The following is a 21,155-nucleotide window of genomic DNA, read 5'->3' on the forward strand; positions in this document are numbered from 1 at the left end:
CTCGTAAAAAAACACTAACCAATGGAACAAAACAAAATAAAAATTAATTTGATTTTTAACTTCTATGTCATAAAATGAACTGAATTGATTTCACAATATTTCATAGGTAGTAATAAATTAAATTATATTTAAAATGGAAGTGTTTCTTAATCTAAATTTGAATAGAATAAAGAACATATCGAAACGAAATATTTAATAGATATTCTCCATATTTATGAAGGTAATTTGCAAGGTCATTTCAAGTTTATATTCAGGTCAACTGAAGGTCATTTAAAGGTGCTTTTAAGGTCATTTGAAGGGTATTTTTAGATCATTTGAAGGGTATTTTTAGATCATTTGAAGGGTATTTTAAAGATTTGAATATTATATGCACGAAAGAGACCAATGGACAATTGCACAATTTTCGACTTACTGTCGAAGCTGAAGTTGGGTAGTGGACGCAGTTGTTGTATTAGGATTTTAGGAGCATAGGCGACTGAGACCATATTGCTCCTTGTATATTGTCTGCAAATTGCGTCTGTTTTTAAGTAGATTTTCTGTTTGCTGGACAAAAATCCCTAGTTTCCTGGAGAAAAAACCATACTACCTTCGACTGAGACCTACTAACTCAGTCACGTTGTGATAAAGTCCCACAAAAATTCCTCACATCATCGACGGTACTCGAACTCAGGTCTTTTCTACGCGGTGTGGGGATTCTATCAACTGTGCTACCCACGAGAGCCAGTGGACACATGCTGCTAGGACAGTTCATGCCGTTCTGTCAATGATATACCGAAAATTTAACAGCAGGGCAAACGATCTGATTATCCCACTGTACAAAGCAATGGTTAGGCTCCACCTTAAGTATACAGGAACTGGATATAAATTTTAAAAATGATGGCTGCAGGATAGATCTGCGAAAATTTGCTTTCAACTGTAGAGTAATTGGTTGTTGGTACAAACAATCTGGTGATGTAGAAGTGGATAGTTTGAATAAATTTAAAGAGGACTTAGGGAATTTATTACAGAGGATGGACAAACGAGTTGGGTAGTGTTTTGTTTTTGGCTGATATAAACTTACTTCCTTGCACCATTTGCCACTATTAATACTAAAAATTCCTCTCATCGATGACATGAGGAATATTTATGGGGGTTTTTCATAACGTGGCAGAGTTAGTCGGTCTCAAGCGAGGGCAGCAGTTTTTTTGTCCCGGAAACTCGGATTTTTTGTCCAGAAGCAGAAAATCAACCACAAAACACACAAAATTTACAGACAATAATACGAGCAATATGGCCATAGTCGCTGATACTCCTAAACCATACTACAACAACATCTTTCATTAGGCTGCTCGTTCCTTCTGCACAAGTATCGTAGTGAAGTACAGTGCAAGTTTACAAATTCGATACGCGTTGTGTTTACTTTATGAGAAAATAGTCAAGAGGAAAAAAAAGAGTAAACAAAAGCGAAATGTAACGAGTTTTGTACTAAAGATATCCATTAGTGAATTGGATTGAGTGATCTCTGAAATCTGTAAACACCACGGCTACAAACTATTTTGTTGCACTATTTTGATGTTCGTGCTGGTGCATTATTTTCTCTTTTAACATGAGCTGATTTGTCTGACTGAGAGGGTCTTTCAAAATAGGTCACGTACATTATAAGGAGCATATCAGCAGACTATAAGAAACACTGATTCTCAATTCCCATTGAAACTTACGTTAAGTGATTCTCCAAGGGCTAGCTATAATTGTCTACTGAGCAAAAGTGAAATCGATAATTAAATAAATAAACGATTGAATCGAAGCCAACATTTTAGCTTTACTCAAAACTTTCTGTAGAAATTTCACTGAAAATTTCATTGAAAACACAATCCATGTGTAATTAATATTTGTATTACTTATTACGTAATGCATAACAGGGGAGAGTGGATTTCAATAAGTGCTCTGGCAACTGAGGCCAGTGGACGTTAAATACATAATTTCTTTAAAATGTGTGCAATTCTTTGGGCTACTATGTACACAGGAGGCGCTAGTCGCAGTTTTAAGGGGAGTTTCGGCTCTTCATACAAGAAATCCTAGGTAAATACGAGGGGGCAGTCAATAAGTATTTACCCACACCTAGAAATAGTTGAGTTAGGGACTGGAAGCTTCGCTGGCGATTTCATCCTTGTGTATCTTACTACCTTTTAGAGCTACACATTTTTCCCATCTGTGGATAAGCTCTTTCAGGCCTCTTGAATAGAACTCCTCACTTTGAACAGAAAACCGGATTTGCAATTCATTAATTACCTCCTCATCAGTCTGAAATCTGCGGCCTCGTAATGGTTTCTTCTTAGAGAAGAGGAAGGGGTCTGATGGTGAGAATTAGGGAGAATAAGGTGGATGCTGCAGATTTTCAAACCGAGACCTAACTGCAAAGTCCATTGTGAAAGCGGTCTTGTGAACAGAAGCATTGTCGGCTAGGAGATGGACCCATTAGGATCATTTCCACGTCTCTTCAACTCAGTAGCCTCGTTTAATCACTTTTCCGAGAGGTTGCTATAGTACTTCCCAGTGATGCTGTTACCTTTTGGGAAGTAAACTGTAAGAATGATACTTTTAGAGTCCCAGAAGACTGAATTTGGCTCTTCTGAGGCTTGATGAAGACATATATTTCCAATGTGCTCATCTGTTTTAATTCTGGTCATAGTAATGTATCCAGCATTCATCCATTGTCACAATTCTGTCAAAAAATTAAAATTTTCTCTACAAAACTAACAATTGCGCAGAATATTCATTCCTGTAGGACTCTTGACTGTCAACAAACTCGGGCTACCACCTTAAACATATACAGAAACTAATGTATCATGGAACAAATCGATCCATGGCTAACGTTCACACCATTTGCTATAAAATTTAGAGTCAACCATTTGCCTTGAAGGAATAGCTGTTCCACTTTAGCCACAATAGCAGGGTCTATGGCTGAGATGGGTCTTTTTTCTCTTGGGTCATCGTGCACACTGTCCACATCGTGGGCATCGTGCCCACACCTGAATTGTGCCAATTTTTCCAGTCTCATATGATAGGCAATCCCTAAATATTTATTGATCACTACTCGTGCAATAGACGAGTTCTTGAAATTTGTGTGTAAAACGACAACACGTTATGCAAACATAATTTCCATATAAGAAATAATGAAAAACATGGAACTGGATCCCAAGCTGGAATTTTATGCAGATATAAGATTGGCGATCAAAAATGTAACCAGAAAACTAAAATATTGCGCTTACAAAATGGGTGATTAATCCCATCTGATAGTATAAAAGTAGGTTTGGCTCGATCCTGATATGTTGTGAAAAAGCCAAAGGATCCCATCACAATTCATGTAGTTTCTAAATAAATGGTTAAATAAAGGGACTAATTATAAGTGTAAATAAATGGTTAAGTTAAGGGGAATACTTGTTAGTGTTTGACATCTTAAATTCATCCATAGAAAAGTATACTGCTCGACAAAATTAACAGAACACTTAGAAAACATGATGTACCTCGCTCAGTTTGCGATCAAGTGGGACAAAATTTGGTCTGGTGGCGTACCATAGAATAACAATCAAATGAGGAGACAGCGAGAAATTTCGAACAGGTATAAGGGGCATTTATAGGGGTTGTATAAGCATTACCAAAAAGAACCGGGTGTGATCCCCTCCAACGGCTAAACAGGCCTGACAGCGGTGAAGCACGTTCGATATAAGGGGGTCTATAAGATTCTTTCTGGCAACAAATCTCATTCTTCCACCAGCGCTGACCTTAGCTCACCAAGTGACCGAAAAGTTGGCTGTTGGCGTGCAATGCGACGACCAAGGGCATCCACATGTTCAATAGGATTTAAGTCTAGTGATCGTGCTGGCCACGGCAGTCGTTGGAAATCTTGGGTTTCAAGATATCCAACACCACTTTCTCCACACTTGAGCAGCGAATTTGACGTGCATGGAAAGAAAATGCCAATTGCACCTCGAAAAAGTCTCACATAGCGTTCGAGGATCTGTTCCGGTATTTCTGGGCAGTTACGGTACCCCTATCAAAACATGAAGAGGTTGCCTCCACCCTGTCTCTGTCTCTGATGGTGCAGGGATGATACCGCATTCCTCGTTGTCTCTAGATGAAATAACACCTAGAATCTGTTTGTACGCTAAAAAGGACTCATGAGAGACAAGAACTGCACCCAATGTTGTCCTGCTTCATCGCAAACTGCACGTTTTCTACTTCTGTTAATTTTGTTAAGCAGTGTATTTCGTGTCATCCTGCTCTTTTGAACAACTTCAAGGTTAGCTGTTTACAGAAATTTCACACAATAGTTTCAAAAGATAAAATTTCACCATGAAATTAGTTTATTGATTACTGCCAACTGTCAAATAATCAAACTCTTACAACGTAGGCGTGGGCTTCACGGAAGACTAGCCCCCTCTCAAGTTTATGCATTTTTAACTGTAGTATGTTATACGCGTGGCGTTCGATCTGTGTTTCAAAACAATTATTATTACTTTGTCATTTTGTGAAGAACGTTTTGAGTCAATATTCTGTCTGGCAACGCACTATTTATATTCTTCATATAATAATAGTTATTACGAAAATGGGAACATATTCAAGGGCATATAATTGTTTGACATAAAGCGAAACTGAAAACTTCAGGCTCTTTGAGGCCGTCTGCCTGTTTTTGAGAAACTTGTAAACATGATGGTCAACAGCAGATGGTTCTGAAGAGTGCAATGACTTTCAGGGACGAAAAAAAAAAAGAATCTATAAGGCGATTTTCACTTAGTGGGTGATTATAAAGAACCACTGACACATCAAAGTTGAACGGTTAAGCTAGGGCCTCGCACAGTTGGTGGAATCTCTGTCCTCCCCACATCGGGTGGAAGAGACCTGAGTGTGAATCCCTCAATGACAAGAGGAGTTTTTATCGCTCTTTTTCACGATGTGGCTCAGCTAGCATGGTTTTCCCTCCAGGAAACTCGGGTTTTGAGTACAGAAAATGCCAAGTCAACCACAAAACATATGCATTTAGAGGCATATTATAGATGGCGCAATATGGGCCTAAAACCCCACAACAAACAAGCAACAAACGCTCTAGGTTAAACAAGAATCATGCACCACAAACAAAATTTCTGGCAACAGATAATTAGATCTCATTTAACGACTGACGTTTTTTCGTAAGTGAATTACCAAATTGGTAAAATGGCACCGTTTTTATCATATCTCATATTGTGAATACCTTCACAACGAGTTTCCTGGTATTGCACTACTTCGAATGAGTAACGCTTCACCAATGGAGAAGACTATTGTTACATATACTCGGTGGATAACACCACTCAGACGGCCATTTCAAGGTTATTTGGCCTACCATCGGTGTATGGGAAGGTACCCTGGTGCTGTAACAGTGACAGCCCAGTTATGAACTCTAACTCCACAATATGAGAGACGCCGGATGGTATATAACAGTTTAAACTGTTGTACACCATCTCCTTCTCCTTAATTCAATGTAATCTCCTTCATTTTTATTATTATTTTATTTTTTTGGATGATTCAAGAAAAAGTCCGCTTTTTTTCATCAACTGACCTCACTAATACTAACCCCGACACTTGCGTGATGAAAACATCTAGAGGGCTAGAAATTATTGCAAGAATGTGCTCAGGAAGAAATTTCACGTTATATAGGCTGCTGTGTCACCCTATATTTTCACTATTGCGTTGCACACTGTTTCTAAGTCGTTTTGCAATGACTTAGGGGCGCAACTTTCTCTTTCAAAAGAGAAAGTCTTTCCGTGTTACTTGTAAAGGGAATAAAACAATTATTTCTTTACATAAATCAAATTTTCGACATACTCAAAACCTTTCATGTCTTCAAACCAGTCCATGACAACGCGAGCATTATCACATGGAGGAGTTTGTCCTGGCGATACAGCTATGAAGCCCTCCTTAATGTGCGGCCTCACAGGTCTGGTCCCCACATGTTGCTTACCAAAAATTTGAAATTGAAAATATTCAAAAGAGAGCAATCCAGTACGTTTGCTTTAAAAGTGGCCTTGAATACTATGAGAAATCCTACCAAGAGTGGTGTGTATTCTTTGGACTTGAAACGCTGGAAAAAAGAAGGGATAAAGCCGACTTACTCCTTCTTAACCAGCTGTTAAATGGTACCCTGAATTGCCCTCATCTCGTCTCACAAATAAATTTCAACGCTCTGACAAGAGCGTTAAGAAACCATCCACTGCTGAAACCATCCTATGCTAGAACAAATTATGGATACTACAACTTCTACAACAGGACTGCAAGATCAATGAACAAAGCAAATATGGAGATATTTGATACCCCCGGACACTTCAAGAGGCAACTGAAATTGCTAACCTCATCTGGTACTTGACTTAAAATGGACTCTTCTTTTAAGTTCTAAGACTGATTGTGTAGTGTTTGAAGAAATACCAGTGCTCTTCCTGTTCACTTAAATAGGACGGATGAGTTCTACTTTTATTTATTTAGTTTTATTTTATCTGTACATTTACTTTTTTCTTTACTTTGGGAAATGTATACTCCAAGCTTCTGCTTTGAAGCTATGTAATAATTCTTTGTAGCTGCACCCTCAAGCACGTTGTTTGCTGTTTTGTAGCTGTTAATACAATACAATACAATACTAATACTGTGGTAAATAATAATAATAATAATAATAATAATAATAATAATAATAATAATAATATAATAATAAATAATAATAATAATAATAACAAATAAAAATAATAACAAATAATAATAATAATAATAATAATAATAATAATAACGTAAGTAATGATTATTGTCCAGGACGTCTAGATAGACTGACATTCATGGTTTTGTCTAAAACAACCTATGTTCTCAGGCCAAATCATGAAAACTGGCCACAGATCATCATCATGCTGTCTCAACCAAATTTCGTTGTCGGGACGATACAGCCCGGCAGGTAGCTTTCTCAGCGCATCAGACAGACAAGTACGACCGTTAGACTACTGACAGCTATATTTTAAAGCTGCAAAAAAGCAAGGTCTTATAATTTTGGAACAGCAACTCCAAAATTACTTATACGCGGAGTGGGATTGAATTAAAACAGTAGAGAGGAAAGAGATCTGGAGGACAATACGAGTTGAATGAAGTTCTCTGCAAGGAAAGCCCATTGTGTCCTATAGATGATTTATCCAACATTAACTTGCAGAGATAAGTACCTCATAATTACCACAGTATAAGGTAATTGTATGATGGAACTTTGGACACTTTCAAGGTCTTCGTGGTAGCACGTTTGGTAGGATTGCCATCCTCTTCATACCGGAAGGAAATGACCTGAGTTTAGCCGTAATAATTCCTCCAGTCGATGACGAAAGGAATTTTTATGGACCTTTTTCGCAACGTGTCTGAGTTAGTCGGTACTTATGGTATTTTCTCCCGGAAACTCGGGTTTTTCGTCCATAGAACATAAAATCGAGTTCAGAACGCAAGCAATTTAGACAATATACACGGAGCAATATGGTCGCCGATGCTCCTAAAACCCTACATCACAACAACAACAACAACAACAACAACAACACCCTCAAGACATCTTAAAAGTGTCCAGAACTTAAACTTACAGATCTGTAATTATTTCTCCATTAGAATCATCATTTGGACACCTCCAATCTCTCAGGACGTCATCTGAGTTCAAACATGCATGCATTATAATAGAAAGGGGTCTGGTAATTTATCCTGATGGTTCCTTTAATATCACTGGATAAATCCTACAGGCTCCTCGTGATCCGGAGATGCATAGAAAGAGAGACAAAGAATCGCAAAATGAACACTAAAAATCAGAGAGCGTCGACTGTTCACTATTGTTTGTGAACAGTGGACTCATGCTTTGCATAACCTTAGTTCATATTAAAAAAATCACTAATAGTCAATGACTAAAGGAACATTCTAAGATTTTCAAAAAGCTTGAGCTATTTGCTGTGAAGCCGTATAGCTATTCACGGGAAAACCCAGTTTCTCAACAGTCATGGTTACACAGTTTATACGATCCCGTCCTCCCCAACCGGATGAATTTTAATGGGCTTTTTTCACACCGTGGCTGAGTTAGTGAGTCTCAGGCGAGATTAGCATGGTATTTTCTCCCAGAAGCTCGGGTTTTTCGTCCAGCAAACAGAAAATCGACCACAAAACACAAGCACTTTATACAGTGCAGTAGGGCTTTAGGCTAATGCATCCTATTAAAACCCTACAAACCAGTTTTTCATCCCACAAAACATATAAATAAACTGCTTCCACACATACAATTTACATTTAACTCACCTTCCTATTCAATAAGTGCACAATAGACTAGTGACGAAACTGAATGTAGTCTTAGTCTTGTTCTGAAAACCCAATGAAACAAGACCCATCCATTTAAACGACGAATTCTTTTGATGAACTACACCGATTTATTTAGGTAAGTGCCTGTTGATGTTTTTTTTTTATTTCATTGTCGTCTGTTGACAAAAATGCTCACTTTAAGAAGTCCACACTAACGAGGTTAAGGGGACATTTACTTATAAGTGAGCAAAATGTCACGCACATTACCTACCTACTTATACTTTTTTATCCCGATTCTTACACGTGGGACATACTAATGCGTGATCACTTTTTCTTCCATCCAGTTAATTCCTAAAAATGTTTATGTTTGCTATTAATTTAATGTACTTTGAGTGCAATTCTGTGTTTTCAGTTTAATTTAGGTCAGAAGTTACTTCGAATTCACAAGGAACGCCTCCTTAGTTGAGAGTGGAGGTTTTCGTAGCTGCAACGAATCAATCGATCAAACACATTCAAAGTTCGTATGTTGCGGATCTGTTTGATATCAGTTCTACTACGAACAACAGACAGAGTTACTTCATTCATTGGTTCGTTCACCTGTCTGGACATCCTATAATATTAGCGTGCGACAGAAGATCTCAAATATTAGTCCAAAAACTAATTCATCATCTCAGTGTGCCAGCCGTTCGATCAGTAATTCGAGTTCCACTTATCTGCTCATGACCTCAACTTAGATGTAGGTTTTCTGCTTTCGTAAAGCAAATTTGGACACACCATAAAGTTGTCCTTAAAGACATAACGGTCACTTGAAATCATGACCTTCTATTGGCTTGTCGTGGTCATAATACATACCAGTATCTCGTTTATTTACTCTGACGTCTATAGGAACAGCTGGCTTCGAGCTCCAGGTAAGAGTTTTTTGCGTTTTCTTTATTAAATCTGAACACGCGTCAAAAACCAAGAAAATCTGAGTTGTCGTTGGAGTAGAGTTTTTTAGGGGCATCAGCGACTAAGACCACATTGCTCCGCATATACTGTCTGTAAATTGGGTGTGTTCTAATTGCTGGATGAAAATCCAGAGTATCCGCGATTTAAAACCATGCTACCCTCGTCTAACACCAACTAAATTCCTCACGCCATTGACGGGACTCAAACTCGGGTCTTTTCTACCCTGTGAGGGTGGGGACGACGATTCTACCATCTGTGCTACCCACAAGGGCGGGAAATCAGAGACAAGATTAATTATGATCGTAAAACTGTAGCTCATCTTGCAAAGTTTTTTGGTTCCCCTCTCAATGGATCTTACAAAGAGAACTGGATCTGATGCTGTGAATAATGTGAGAACGGTTTAAGTGTAAAGAAACTACCAACTAAAATTTATGTTGGAAAGAGACGGTGGAGTTATTACGTTGTACATGTGCTCACAAATCTGAGTTTCTGTTTATGAATGTGAGGTTCTTCTCTTCTTATATAAAAACATAGTACCAAACTGGACGTTATAAAACAAATTGACCAGGTAATAGTGGTCAAATTGATCAAAAAGTCTGGTAATACTCACTTACCAAGCGTAATGAGTTGTTACAGTATCTTATCGAGTACAGTAACGCCTTTCTTGATGTAGTAAAATATCAAATCTGTTTTATAAGGAATGTTCAAATGAAACCATATTCAAAAAGGAATAAAGTTTACTGACACACCAGTAGGTAAAAGCATCTGTAGCTGTTGTTGTAGTAGGGTTTTAGGAGCATCAGCGACTAAGGCCACCCGAAAAACTCGAGTTTGCGGGAGAAAGACATGCTGCCCTCCCCTGAGACCGACTAACTCGGCCACGTTGTGATAAAGGCCAATAAAAACTTCATCGACGGGACTCGAACTCAGGTATTTTCCGCCCGGTATGGGGAGGACGGTGATTCTACCGATTGTGTTGCCTACGAGGGCTCATCCGTACCGTGTATGCTATCTATAAGTTCCCAAAAAACATGCCAAAGACATTACTAAGTGTTAAGAAAACATCTAGATTTCACTGAAGGGAATCTTTATTGCACTAAACTTTCACGAATTGGATTCCAAATTGCTCTAATTGTATCATTTTCTGAGGTTTAAAAAAACGAGTTTTAATGATCAAATTAGGTGAAGTCCGCTTTTGGTCCCAATCATCGATCTAACGTGAAATATATCCGTCCAGTTCGTTGCAGCAGAAAATTGTGTTCGTTCAGCTGTAGAAGAGGGGACTAGTGGCCAACCCTAATCCAGCGTTGTGGTTTATCCCAAAGATGTTTGACCGGATTCGGGCGTGTACTGCGAGTCGGTCAGATGAGTTTTAACTTCATTTTTCGCAGACAGGGCTTTACACTGTTTGCTGCATGAGAAGTAGAATTTATGTGACACGATAGAGGGCCCAGTTCCATAGAACCGCAAGAGTGTGGACACCACCATCTTGTCCAAGATGTCAGTATACGAACATGCACTGATCATTTAGCACTAAAACACACAGTCCGAGTCTGAACCATGAGAAGCAGTCCCATGTCATGACTCCATCTCCTTGGAAATGCATTGAAGGTACAACACATGCGCTAGATATCCCTTTAGTAACTCTTTGGAAGGAAATTTCCGTGCCTCTGTTCTGTAGCCATCCTTTTCCAATTTAAATTTATGTCCCATTATGAGTGAAGTTTTAAATAATATTAATTCATGGTATGTTTTAATTATGGATTACGCGCGATATTTTTTCTTTTCTTTTTTTTTTAATCTCAGGTTCTTCTAAAACCAATAGAACTTTGGTGGACATAGATGGAATATGCAAATCAACGTTGCCATTAATTTCTGCATTGACGGATGCTACGTTTAGATCATATTTCGAAATTATGCTAATTAATTCCAGAAAGACAGGTATGTTTTTGTTCTAAGTCCATTTTCATCCTATTAAAAATTCATATTTCTGTCGAAATTAAAATGTCTATTTTTTAATACAGTAAAACTGAAGTGATTTTTAAAATTATAAACTTGTTATATTTATTTTAGTTTACACTTATTGAAAAAAAAAACCCAATAAACAATACTTTATTTGCAGATCGTAGGATGGTACTGTGTGTTATTCAAAAATTCCACGAGAGAAATCTTCCGATTCGAATTTTCTCAGACCCAAAGGGTTTGGTATTTATTAATCAACTAGCAGATCCCTTTTCCAAAGAGGCAATAAGAATACGAGGCAGAAACCAAATGGTGCTTTTTTTCCCTTATGATGCTGAAAGGGTAGTTGAGATGTTTACCTTGGTAGGTCGGTTTTGGTCATACATTCGTCGATTTTTCGAAAAATCAGTTCAATTTTTTGCTATGCGAATTTATGGTGGTCGTATGGAAAAGAAATGGCGACCACTTTTTTATATATATTTCGCTTGTTGCAATTATTGTCCACTACTGTACTTTAACTGCAGGTTCACCCAAGGGCCAAGTTCACTAGCAGATGGCTGATATTCACAGATGGACAATATAATCAGTCAAAGCTTTACGAAGATATCTTGGTTCGCTCTCCTGGAGTACGAGAGGCTTCGTTTATTTTGATGGATCCTTCAGCGATTCTTGAGGTATGAGGCTTCTTTCTTCCTTATTTCATAAAAAAATCATATACGTGTGATTTTATATAAAAAAAAGATGATTTTGCTAAATTCTTTTTCCAAACTGCCATGTGAGCAGTTTGAAAAAACACCCGATTTTGACAGTAAAAATTCCCTTCGTACAATCGGTGGAATCTGACATCGAGTTCGCTACTCCAAGCGAAAAGAAACTTCTGTACCTAAAAATAAATAAATAAAAACAAAACATTCGTTATTGGCTGTTCATGAAAAATTTTCCCTTTTTTTAAAGTAAAAAAAAAATACTTTTAAAATTTAAATTTTAACTTTTTCGATTTGATTTATTATTTGGCAAATGTGTATATAATTTCAGAACAGCAAACCCGAAGTCATTGCGTACAGGAAACCTTTGTTTCCAGTAGACTCGAACCAAGTCCACAAGAAGACATACAAGCTATCTTATTTCAGTAGAATATTCATTGACAAAGAGAAATGCAATAACTTGAATAACGCTTTGGTGAAGGCTGCCACCAAAGAGGTAAAAATTTAAAAGATTTTAAGAAAAACTTTTAAAACTAATAGCAATTTAATAAATAAATTAAATTAATGAAATTTAATGTTTTCATATTTTAAGGTTTTTAATTTTTTAAAATAGAATTAATTTAATTAACGAATAGCAATTTATAATTTTAATACGAAATTACGTTTTTATTATTAAAGAATTTGAGAATTTATTATTTAAGAACTTTTAAAACTATTAGCCATTTAATAAATAAATTAAATTAATGAAATTTAATGTTTTCATATTTAATTTTTTTAAATTGAATTAATTTAATTAACGAATAGCGATTTATAATTTTAATATGAAATTACAATAAAACGTGTTTATTATTAAAGAATTTAAGAATTTATTATTTAAGAATAGTTTTTAAAACTAATAGAGATTTAATAAATAAATTAATGAAATGTAATGTTTTTATATTTTAAATTATTTAAAATTTTTAAACTGAATGAATTTAATTAACGAATAGCGATTTATAATTTTGATATGAAATTAAAATAAATATGTGTTTATTAATTTTGATTGTTTTAAATAGTTGTCCCCTTATTTGACGGTGAAAATGAACTCAAAAGAAGAGTTTGAGTTGGGAGGAGGAATTTCGGCTATTTTATTTAAAACTCTGGCTCAAATAATGCATTTTAAGTGAGTATGTTTAGTTTTGGCACTTTACTTATGTGGACTTTGGAAAACAGCACTGCGCAGGCGCAAGAAAGTTGCGTAATCTCTTAGCAGTCGACGCTAAAAGGTAACACAGTAAATGTAAATAGGCTTAACTGATTAACAGAATTTAGGATATTTATTAATCGAACAAAGTGATATATATCTGTATTTTTAGTTTGCTATTTACATAAACTTAATTTCCATAAATAATTTTTAATTTCCGCATTATAAATTTTGCACATAAATCACCTTTTAGTCGAAAGTCATTATTCACTTCTGCCTGAATTTGTTTAAGATGTTTGATTAAAAGTACAAGTTTAGACAATAACTGTATTATGTTAAAACTATTAGATATAATATATCGAATTATAAAAAAAATTACAAAAACAAAGCAAACCTGAGTAAAAAGTACATTAATTAAACTGAATTCTTTCATGTGAAATTGGAGATGCTTTTGTAGTCTCGCGTCTGACGCTGAGAGGTCAGCTGAATGTCAGTTTTGGAGTACCCTCTGGTGGTTGATTTAAATCTCAATTTTTTCAAAAAAAAAAAAAAATAAATAATTAATTAGTTATTAATGAGAAACCAAAGAGTAATGATAAACCAGAGAGAAAAAACCAGTGGTAATTTAATAAAATTACCACTGAGATAGAATTTAATTTTTATTTATTTTAAATGAAAATACAGTATTAAATTTAAATAATTTATATTTTGAGTTGATAAAATAACTGTTAGAATCATTGTACGGGCTTGGCAAACCCAGGGTTCTGAGCTGGATATCATCATTCTTCTCTTTCTTGGTGATTCCCTACTACTCTCTCTCTCTCTCTCTCTCTCTCTCTCAGGGTAATTCAGAAATTTTTTTTGACTGGTGCAGCATAAGCCTCAGGCTTCCTTGCGCCATATGGCTAATAATAATAATAATAATAATAATAATAATAATAATAATAATCTAATCGATACTGATAGGAGCTCAAGCAAGACAACATGGCCGACCCTTGCTTGCAATTAAAATAAATCAAAAAAAATAATAATAATAATTTTTTTTTCTGAAAACTGTTTCTATTGATATATAGAAATAGTTGTATATATAGATATGCCTATATTTTTCTATAGGTGTATAGAAAAAAAGCTAATGACCAACACTGGATCGAGATTAGAAGTTCTGAGTTAACAATTAGCTGCATCGAATACTGTCACATATTGTGCAGAAATATACACAACACTACCAAAGTATTGGGATACCTTAGGGTAATCACATGATATATAAAATAACGATTATGGCTGTACTAATGATATAGATGGTGCCATAGTAGGTTTTTTTTTTTTTTTTTTGGTAGTTATTGGCGCATCGACTTCTGTGGCCATAATGCACCTCCCAAGGTTTTTGCAGTACTTTGATCCAACTCCGAGTTGGGATTCGAACCCGCGACCTTTGGGTTGCCAGGGCACTTTACCCACCTGGCTAGCCCGATCGGCCATAGTAGGTCATGAGTATAAACTCAACTGCAGAAACTATTATTAAAAATAACATTTCTGTTTGTTTGCTCTGTGTTTACACCAAAGCAGCTACGTCTAGGTGTGATGTCAGTCTATACTTTCTGTAAATATCGAATTCTACTGTCGCTTTATCTATTTTGCCGAATGAAAAACTTTTCCTTGGTGGGGTGGAGAACCTGATTTTAATAATAATTAATTTTAAAATTTTAACTATAACTCTCATTATCTAAATCAATAATTAAAACTAGAAGCTTTTGGATATATTTATTTTATTTTAAAATTTAATAATGTTATAATTTAATTAATATTATAATTACCTAAGGAATTATTTGCAGATACCAACTAGTGTTTCCACCAGATGGAGAATTCGGCCTGGAAGTAGGGAACAACTTTACGGGCCTGATAGGAATGCTGTACAGACAGGTGATGTTTATTAAAACCTCATTTATATTTTTTTGTGTTTCGATATTTGTAAGTATCCAGGTTTCGCATGTTAAGGATTATCCTAATTTCATTTCTTCTGTGTTCAGATGAACTACATACGAGGTGTGATTAAGAAATTCGGAAACTGGCTTTGTATCTTCAAGGGGGGATAAATCCCCCTTGCAGGCACAAAGATTTTAAAGAATTCCATCTTAAGTTTGTAATTGATGAAACTTTTTTTTTTTTGTATTTTTTTCCTTTTTTTTTTTTAGGATGCCGATATCACCTCCATTCAGCTAACTGACAGCTATGAGAGAGTTAAGGGTGCTGATGCTGTTCACCCACAATCATATAATGCGATTGTTTTTGTAGTACGAGCTCCAACAGCTTCTTTACATCCCGAAGTTTTGGCATTTCCTTTCACGAAAGAGGTAAGGAGCTTTCTTTCTCTGTATTCTATTCACCATTTTGAAATTGGGCCATAACTTGTTCTTCACGTTAATTAGAGGGTGTTCAAGTAGGTTATGTGCTACTCTGTAAAAATAATAGTAACTGTAAAAGTGGTCGCGATGTCAGAGAGCGTTCACAAACATTTCTGTCACTGAGAAGATATACATCAATAATCCTCAACATGTAGGACAATCAATTGAGATGTTTTCATTTTAGTTGAACTGGGTTGGGCTGTTTGGAGTACTCTTTAACTATTTGGAGTACTCAATAATCCTAAACATGTAGGACAATCAATTGAGATGTTTTTATTTTAGTTGAATTGGGTTGGGTTGTTTGGAGTGACGCTTAATGGAGTACCATTAAGCGTCACTCCAAATGGATGCTTAATGGAGTACCATTAAGCGTCACTCCAAATGCTTAATGGAGTACCATTAAGCGTCACGTGTTGTTTGGAATTAATTCAAAACAAAGCCTTACGTACGTCTTTCACAGCATATCAAAGAATTCTTGTTTATACTCCCGCACGACCACCAGGTCAGTGGTGTTTACAATAAATTAATCAATACAAATTGATTGATTGATTTTTAGCAGTCACGAGTTTGCACTCATGCTCCTGACCACTCAGCTACGTCAGGCCTACATGTAATGGATACCATGGAAACTTATACAGTTAAGACCTCGCTAATTCGGACCGCTATAATTCCGATTGCCTTCTTTGTGTGTGAGTGTGTGCATTTCATTTATGGAAAAGAGATATTACAACAAGAATTTAATGATACATATCCAAACTTTCTTAAATAATATTTTCCAATTGTATATTTTGCGCTTTACAAAAGATTTTGAACATTTACTGTATGTATACATTAGACAGACGGGTTAATTTAGATCTAGAGGTAGATATTGGAAGAATGCATGGAGCATAATTTCTCTTCCACTGGGTCGGATGTAATTGTATTTGTGCAGTTATTATGTTATTCTTTCTTTACTTAAAGAAGTAATTAATGGTTGATCGTTTGTCTTGTTTTAGATATGGCTGCTGCTACTAATTACAACATTCAGTGTCAGCGGGGTTATGTACGGCGTGGTGTCCCTGTCCTCTCACCTAACGTGTGCTCGAAAGGTCAGCTTTTACTACTTTGTCTGGCTTCTATATGGAAGCCTAACTTTCAAAGGTATGTCAAAACTTTGAGTTTTCATGTCACGTATTATATAACACGAAATTATGTAACGCTATTATGTTCAATACTTAATTGGATTTGATTTCTCACTTGATTCTGTACTTCTATAATATGAAACTTAACAATAACAATATTATATTAATGATCGCTCCTGTAAGCAATTCTCAGCCTCTGCTTCTTTCCCTGCAATCCACTTAGAATCTTACCCGTGATCCCAACATGTTCCAGCTTATACAGTATAATAACCTTTCCTGAGGGAACGATTGAAATACTTTGCTAAAATCCAGAAAAACAATGTTTAAATTATTAACTAGGTTAGTTTACATGATTTTTGTCTACGAAAACCATGTTGTGTCATTAAGAATTCCATTCTTATATAAATGTCCATACTATAAAAACCTTTGAATAGGTTGAATACTGCACCCTTTATTACACCTCCACCATTTTCCTTACCACTAAAGTCGAGAAAAAGCACTTGAACAGTCTTTGAGGCACCTGTCGAAAGTAGCATTGACTCTCTTCCCAGATTCTTTGTGAATCACACCCTGTTTATGATATATTGTTGGGAGAAGTGTATATCGTCTATGATATGCATGTGTCCCAACTATATGGAAGGTGCTATTATCCTTGCGGTACAGAATTATTTAGGAAGGGTTCGCATCCGTTAGTGAAGCAGATTTGAAGGAAACATATCTAGACTGTAAGACAAGAGGTCTGGGATCTCTTTGGAAATGCTATTTACTCTTTCTGATGGGATATCAGCTTGATCGCACAGATCTACTCCATCTAGAAAATGTCTGCATATCCATGTCACTTTCTTATGGATCTTCTTGATTACACATTGCTTCTGTGCTTGGTGATTTCCTAAGATGCTATCTTGGGATGAGATTAAGAGCGTGTACCATTAGAAATGGTACGGATCCGCCTCGTTGTTTAGGAGAAACAGTGAAAATTCCTGGTCAAATTTCAATGCATTTATATTGTAGGTAATTCTGAAGTCCACTTTTCCTCTTCTTATTTGATAGTTTTTATGATGATGACTATTTTTGCCCAATAAGTACTAATTGTTTTTTTTTTTTTGTGTTTCAGCTATGAACACCAATCTGTTTCGTTATCCTGCATTCCGATTACTGGCACTATTTTGGTGGATGTTTGCCATGGTTATTGTGATAGCTTATGGAGGAGCTCTCTTGTCATTCATTACAATTCCTGAGTGGGAGAAAACTATCGATACTACAGAAGAACTGGCGAAGGCGCTTCAAAGACGGATAGTTACCTGCGGTTCGTTGGAGAACTCAGCAGAGTACTCGTCCTTCACGGTTAGTTGTACGAAAATTGTTTGATCCATTAAAAATTAGTCATGGGCATAATCGAATGATTAGTTATTGGGAGATTTCAATAAGCGAAATAATCGAATGAAATAATTAATGATATAATCCAATGATAAAAATCGATCGATAAAATTGAATGAAATAATTCGATTGTATCAATTTACAGCATCGCAGGTTGAAGCATTATTTTCTCACCAATTTCGGTAATTCAATTATGTCATTCGAATAAAATAATCTCACCATAAAAAATAATAATAATAATAAATAAATTTTCTGTTTATACTCCGGGAAGACTACACGGTCAGAGGAGTTCACAAGATAAGGATAAATCAAGAAACAGCATCGTATTTAGCAGTCACGGCTTGAACTCCGGTCGCCGATGAACCCATCTTTCACAATCGAATGATATACAATTGAAAGAATCATTTTAAGAATATAAATATATTAGAAATAATCGAATGATTTTTCCTAATGGAATAGCTGATTCGAATGATATGAGTATAATCAAAATGATTTTACATAACCGAATGATTTTTCCATAACTGGATGATATGATCGAATGATTTTCCGTTATGGAACAGTATAATCGAATGATTTTCCATAATCCAATGAATCATTTGAATGCTATGAGTATAATCGAGATAATCGAATGATTTTCCATAATCGATTGTGTCATTCCAATTATATGATATAATCGAAATAATTCAATGAATCATTATAGTGATATGAGTATAATCGAAATGATTTTGCGTAACCGAATGATTTTGCATAACTAAATGATATAATCGAATGAATCATTCAAGTGACTTTTATAATCGAAATAATCGAATTATTTTCCATAATCGAATGAATCACTCAAATGTCATGAGTATAATCGAAATAATTGAATAAATCATTGGAATGATTTGAATATGATCGAAATAATCGATTGTTACCTCTCGAATGCCCATCACTAATAAAAATGTATCTGATTTGTTCTACAAAATTCCACAATAAGTAAAAAAAAATATTTTTCTTTCTGTAATAAAAATCGAACTCTTTTTATTTCTTCTAGAATGCACATTCTGGTTTAATGTCCATCATTGGTCATCACTTGAAGAACGAGAATTATTCTGTAGCCACAGTTAAAGAGGGACTAAGCAGAGTCCTCAAAGAAAAATACGCATTCATTTACATCGATACAGCAATCGATTTCGGGACGGTTCCTTTTGATAGACATAATTTCTTCATTGGAAAAGATCTGTTTTATTATTCCTATTCAGGCTTTTATATCCAACATGGCCATCCTTGCCGGGAAACCTTCAGCATTAAGTAAATCTACTTCAATCAATTATCTTAATAATAATCTCCCTCTCTTTCAATCTCTAAAATACGCGATCAATTTGTAACACTTAATTGAAAATAACCAATTAGTATTTGACAAATTAAAATTTAATTAATAATTTAAATTATTAGTCTGATGCAGTGAGCACACAAAAGCTACAGCACAACTGCTTGTAAAACTCAAGATGGGAAACAAGCTGGATCTGGCTTCCCTTTATGCTAAAGTCCACTATGTAATCGTATTGTATTCCTGTACTGTACTGTGTAGTAAGTAGTTGTCAAATTGCTCCAATTTGACAACTACTTACTCACATGTACCAAGATTCTTCAAGATAGAATCTTATTGCTGGCTAATACGAAGGGGATTGAAAAGTTCATGGCTTGAGTATGAAAGGGTAGTAGTATAGTGTTAAAATTTTTGGACGTAATGTATAACACTTCAAATAGCAATCCACCAAGTTTCATGCAGTTTCAATAAGATATTTTTTTAATTACAGGTCCGGAATTCAATTTCGTCAGTTCCCAAAATTGACAGGACCTGTAATTAAAAGTTGAATGAGGAAAGATGGATATTCACTGTGCGGTCATCCAATATTTGAGAAAAAGGGACTAGCGCGAAAAGCAAATCATGAGGATATGATCAGAATGTTGAGGGACAATGATCCTTCCTGTTGCATGGTTAAGAAGTGAGTAGCAGAATTTAAACAGGAAGAGACAGCTGGAAGACCTGCAACGTCCACCATTCCAGAAGTTGTTGAAAGTATGCATGATCTCGTGATGAGTGATCGACGGGTGACAGTTGTAAAACATAATAACAGACATTATCGTTATGGAAAAGGTGTCAGCACGATGGGTCGAAAGTTGTTCACGGCAGATCAAAAATGCACGAGCTGTTAAGTCAAGTGAACATTTTCATCGTTTTCAAGCAGATGAAATAAATTTCCTTGCAAGGTTTGTGACCATGGATGAGACGTGGTCCATCGCTTTCAGCCAGAGACAAAAGAGCAGTCCAAACAGCGGAAACACAGCTCTTCTCCCCCTCAAAAAAAAAAAAAAGAAAAAAAAAAAGCCAAGTTGATTCCTTCTGCTGGCAATTTGATGGCATCGGTGTTTTCGGATGGTGATAGAGTGTTGCTAGTGAACTAGACATCTTTCACTCATTGTATACTTTTGTGACGTTGCTTCCGACACACCAGTGATTTCCTTTGTTTTCTGAAGTATGGAACCCGTGAGTTTACCAAGGGTAGAGTTACATACACATGGGGTAAAAAAAAATAAGAACCATTATTCAGTATCGAATCGGGCTGCCATTGTTTCGAATAGCAATTGTGCATGGATTCAATGTGGTATTTTAGTGAGTTTTGGAATAAATGCAACTATTCTTTTATCACATTATCGAGTAGCTGCAAAGATGAAGGAAGAGGACTTCGTTGCCAAATAGCTCTCTCCAATATATTGCGCACATTCTCAATAGGATTGAGATCAGGTAAATGTAGGGGGGGGGGGTTGTTAGGGAAGATGGTGGAAATCCGTGTCATGTTCTCCAAACCATTCTCGTACGATTCTTGCACGATGCGCTGTTGCATTGACATCCATAAAGTGGCCATCACCTTTGGGATAAAGTGTAACATTGCAGGGTGCGATAGATCTGATACAAAATTCAGGTGCTCCCTGAATGGCATTCGTTCTTTCACAGGTATCAAAGCCTCTAGTCTGTCCTAGCAAAACATTCCGCATACCATGACACTGCTTCCAGATGCTTGGGTTGTCTTAACCAGGCAATCTCGCTTCGTGAGGTTCTTCCCACACTCTCTACCTACTATCAAAGAAAAACAAATTTCGTCTGACTATGATT

General features: G+C 35.9%; 1 protein-coding gene across 1 annotated transcript in view; it reads left to right on the top strand.

Annotated features, from left to right (window-relative positions):
• Nucleotides 1–11,520: 11,520 nt before the first annotated feature.
• Nucleotides 11,521–21,155, top strand: part of LOC150084023 (uncharacterized) — a 53,813-nt gene continuing 44,178 nt past the window's right edge. Inside the window, exons 1-7 of the mRNA XM_090375744.1 lie at nucleotides 11,521–11,574; nucleotides 11,736–11,885; nucleotides 12,247–12,411; nucleotides 15,291–15,449; nucleotides 16,496–16,640; nucleotides 17,736–17,965; nucleotides 19,032–19,288. Of these exons, the coding sequence (XP_090231870.1) occupies nucleotides 11,521–11,574; nucleotides 11,736–11,885; nucleotides 12,247–12,411; nucleotides 15,291–15,449; nucleotides 16,496–16,640; nucleotides 17,736–17,965; nucleotides 19,032–19,288 (1,160 nt within the window). The remainder of the gene's footprint in view (nucleotides 11,575–11,735; nucleotides 11,886–12,246; nucleotides 12,412–15,290; nucleotides 15,450–16,495; nucleotides 16,641–17,735; nucleotides 17,966–19,031; nucleotides 19,289–21,155) is intronic.

Source organism: Mastigoproctus giganteus, chromosome 6 (assembly GCF_048544385.1).
Source record: "Mastigoproctus giganteus isolate SK-2022 chromosome 6, ASM4854438v1, whole genome shotgun sequence".
Taxonomy (NCBI): Eukaryota; Metazoa; Arthropoda; class Arachnida; order Uropygi; family Thelyphonidae; genus Mastigoproctus; species Mastigoproctus giganteus.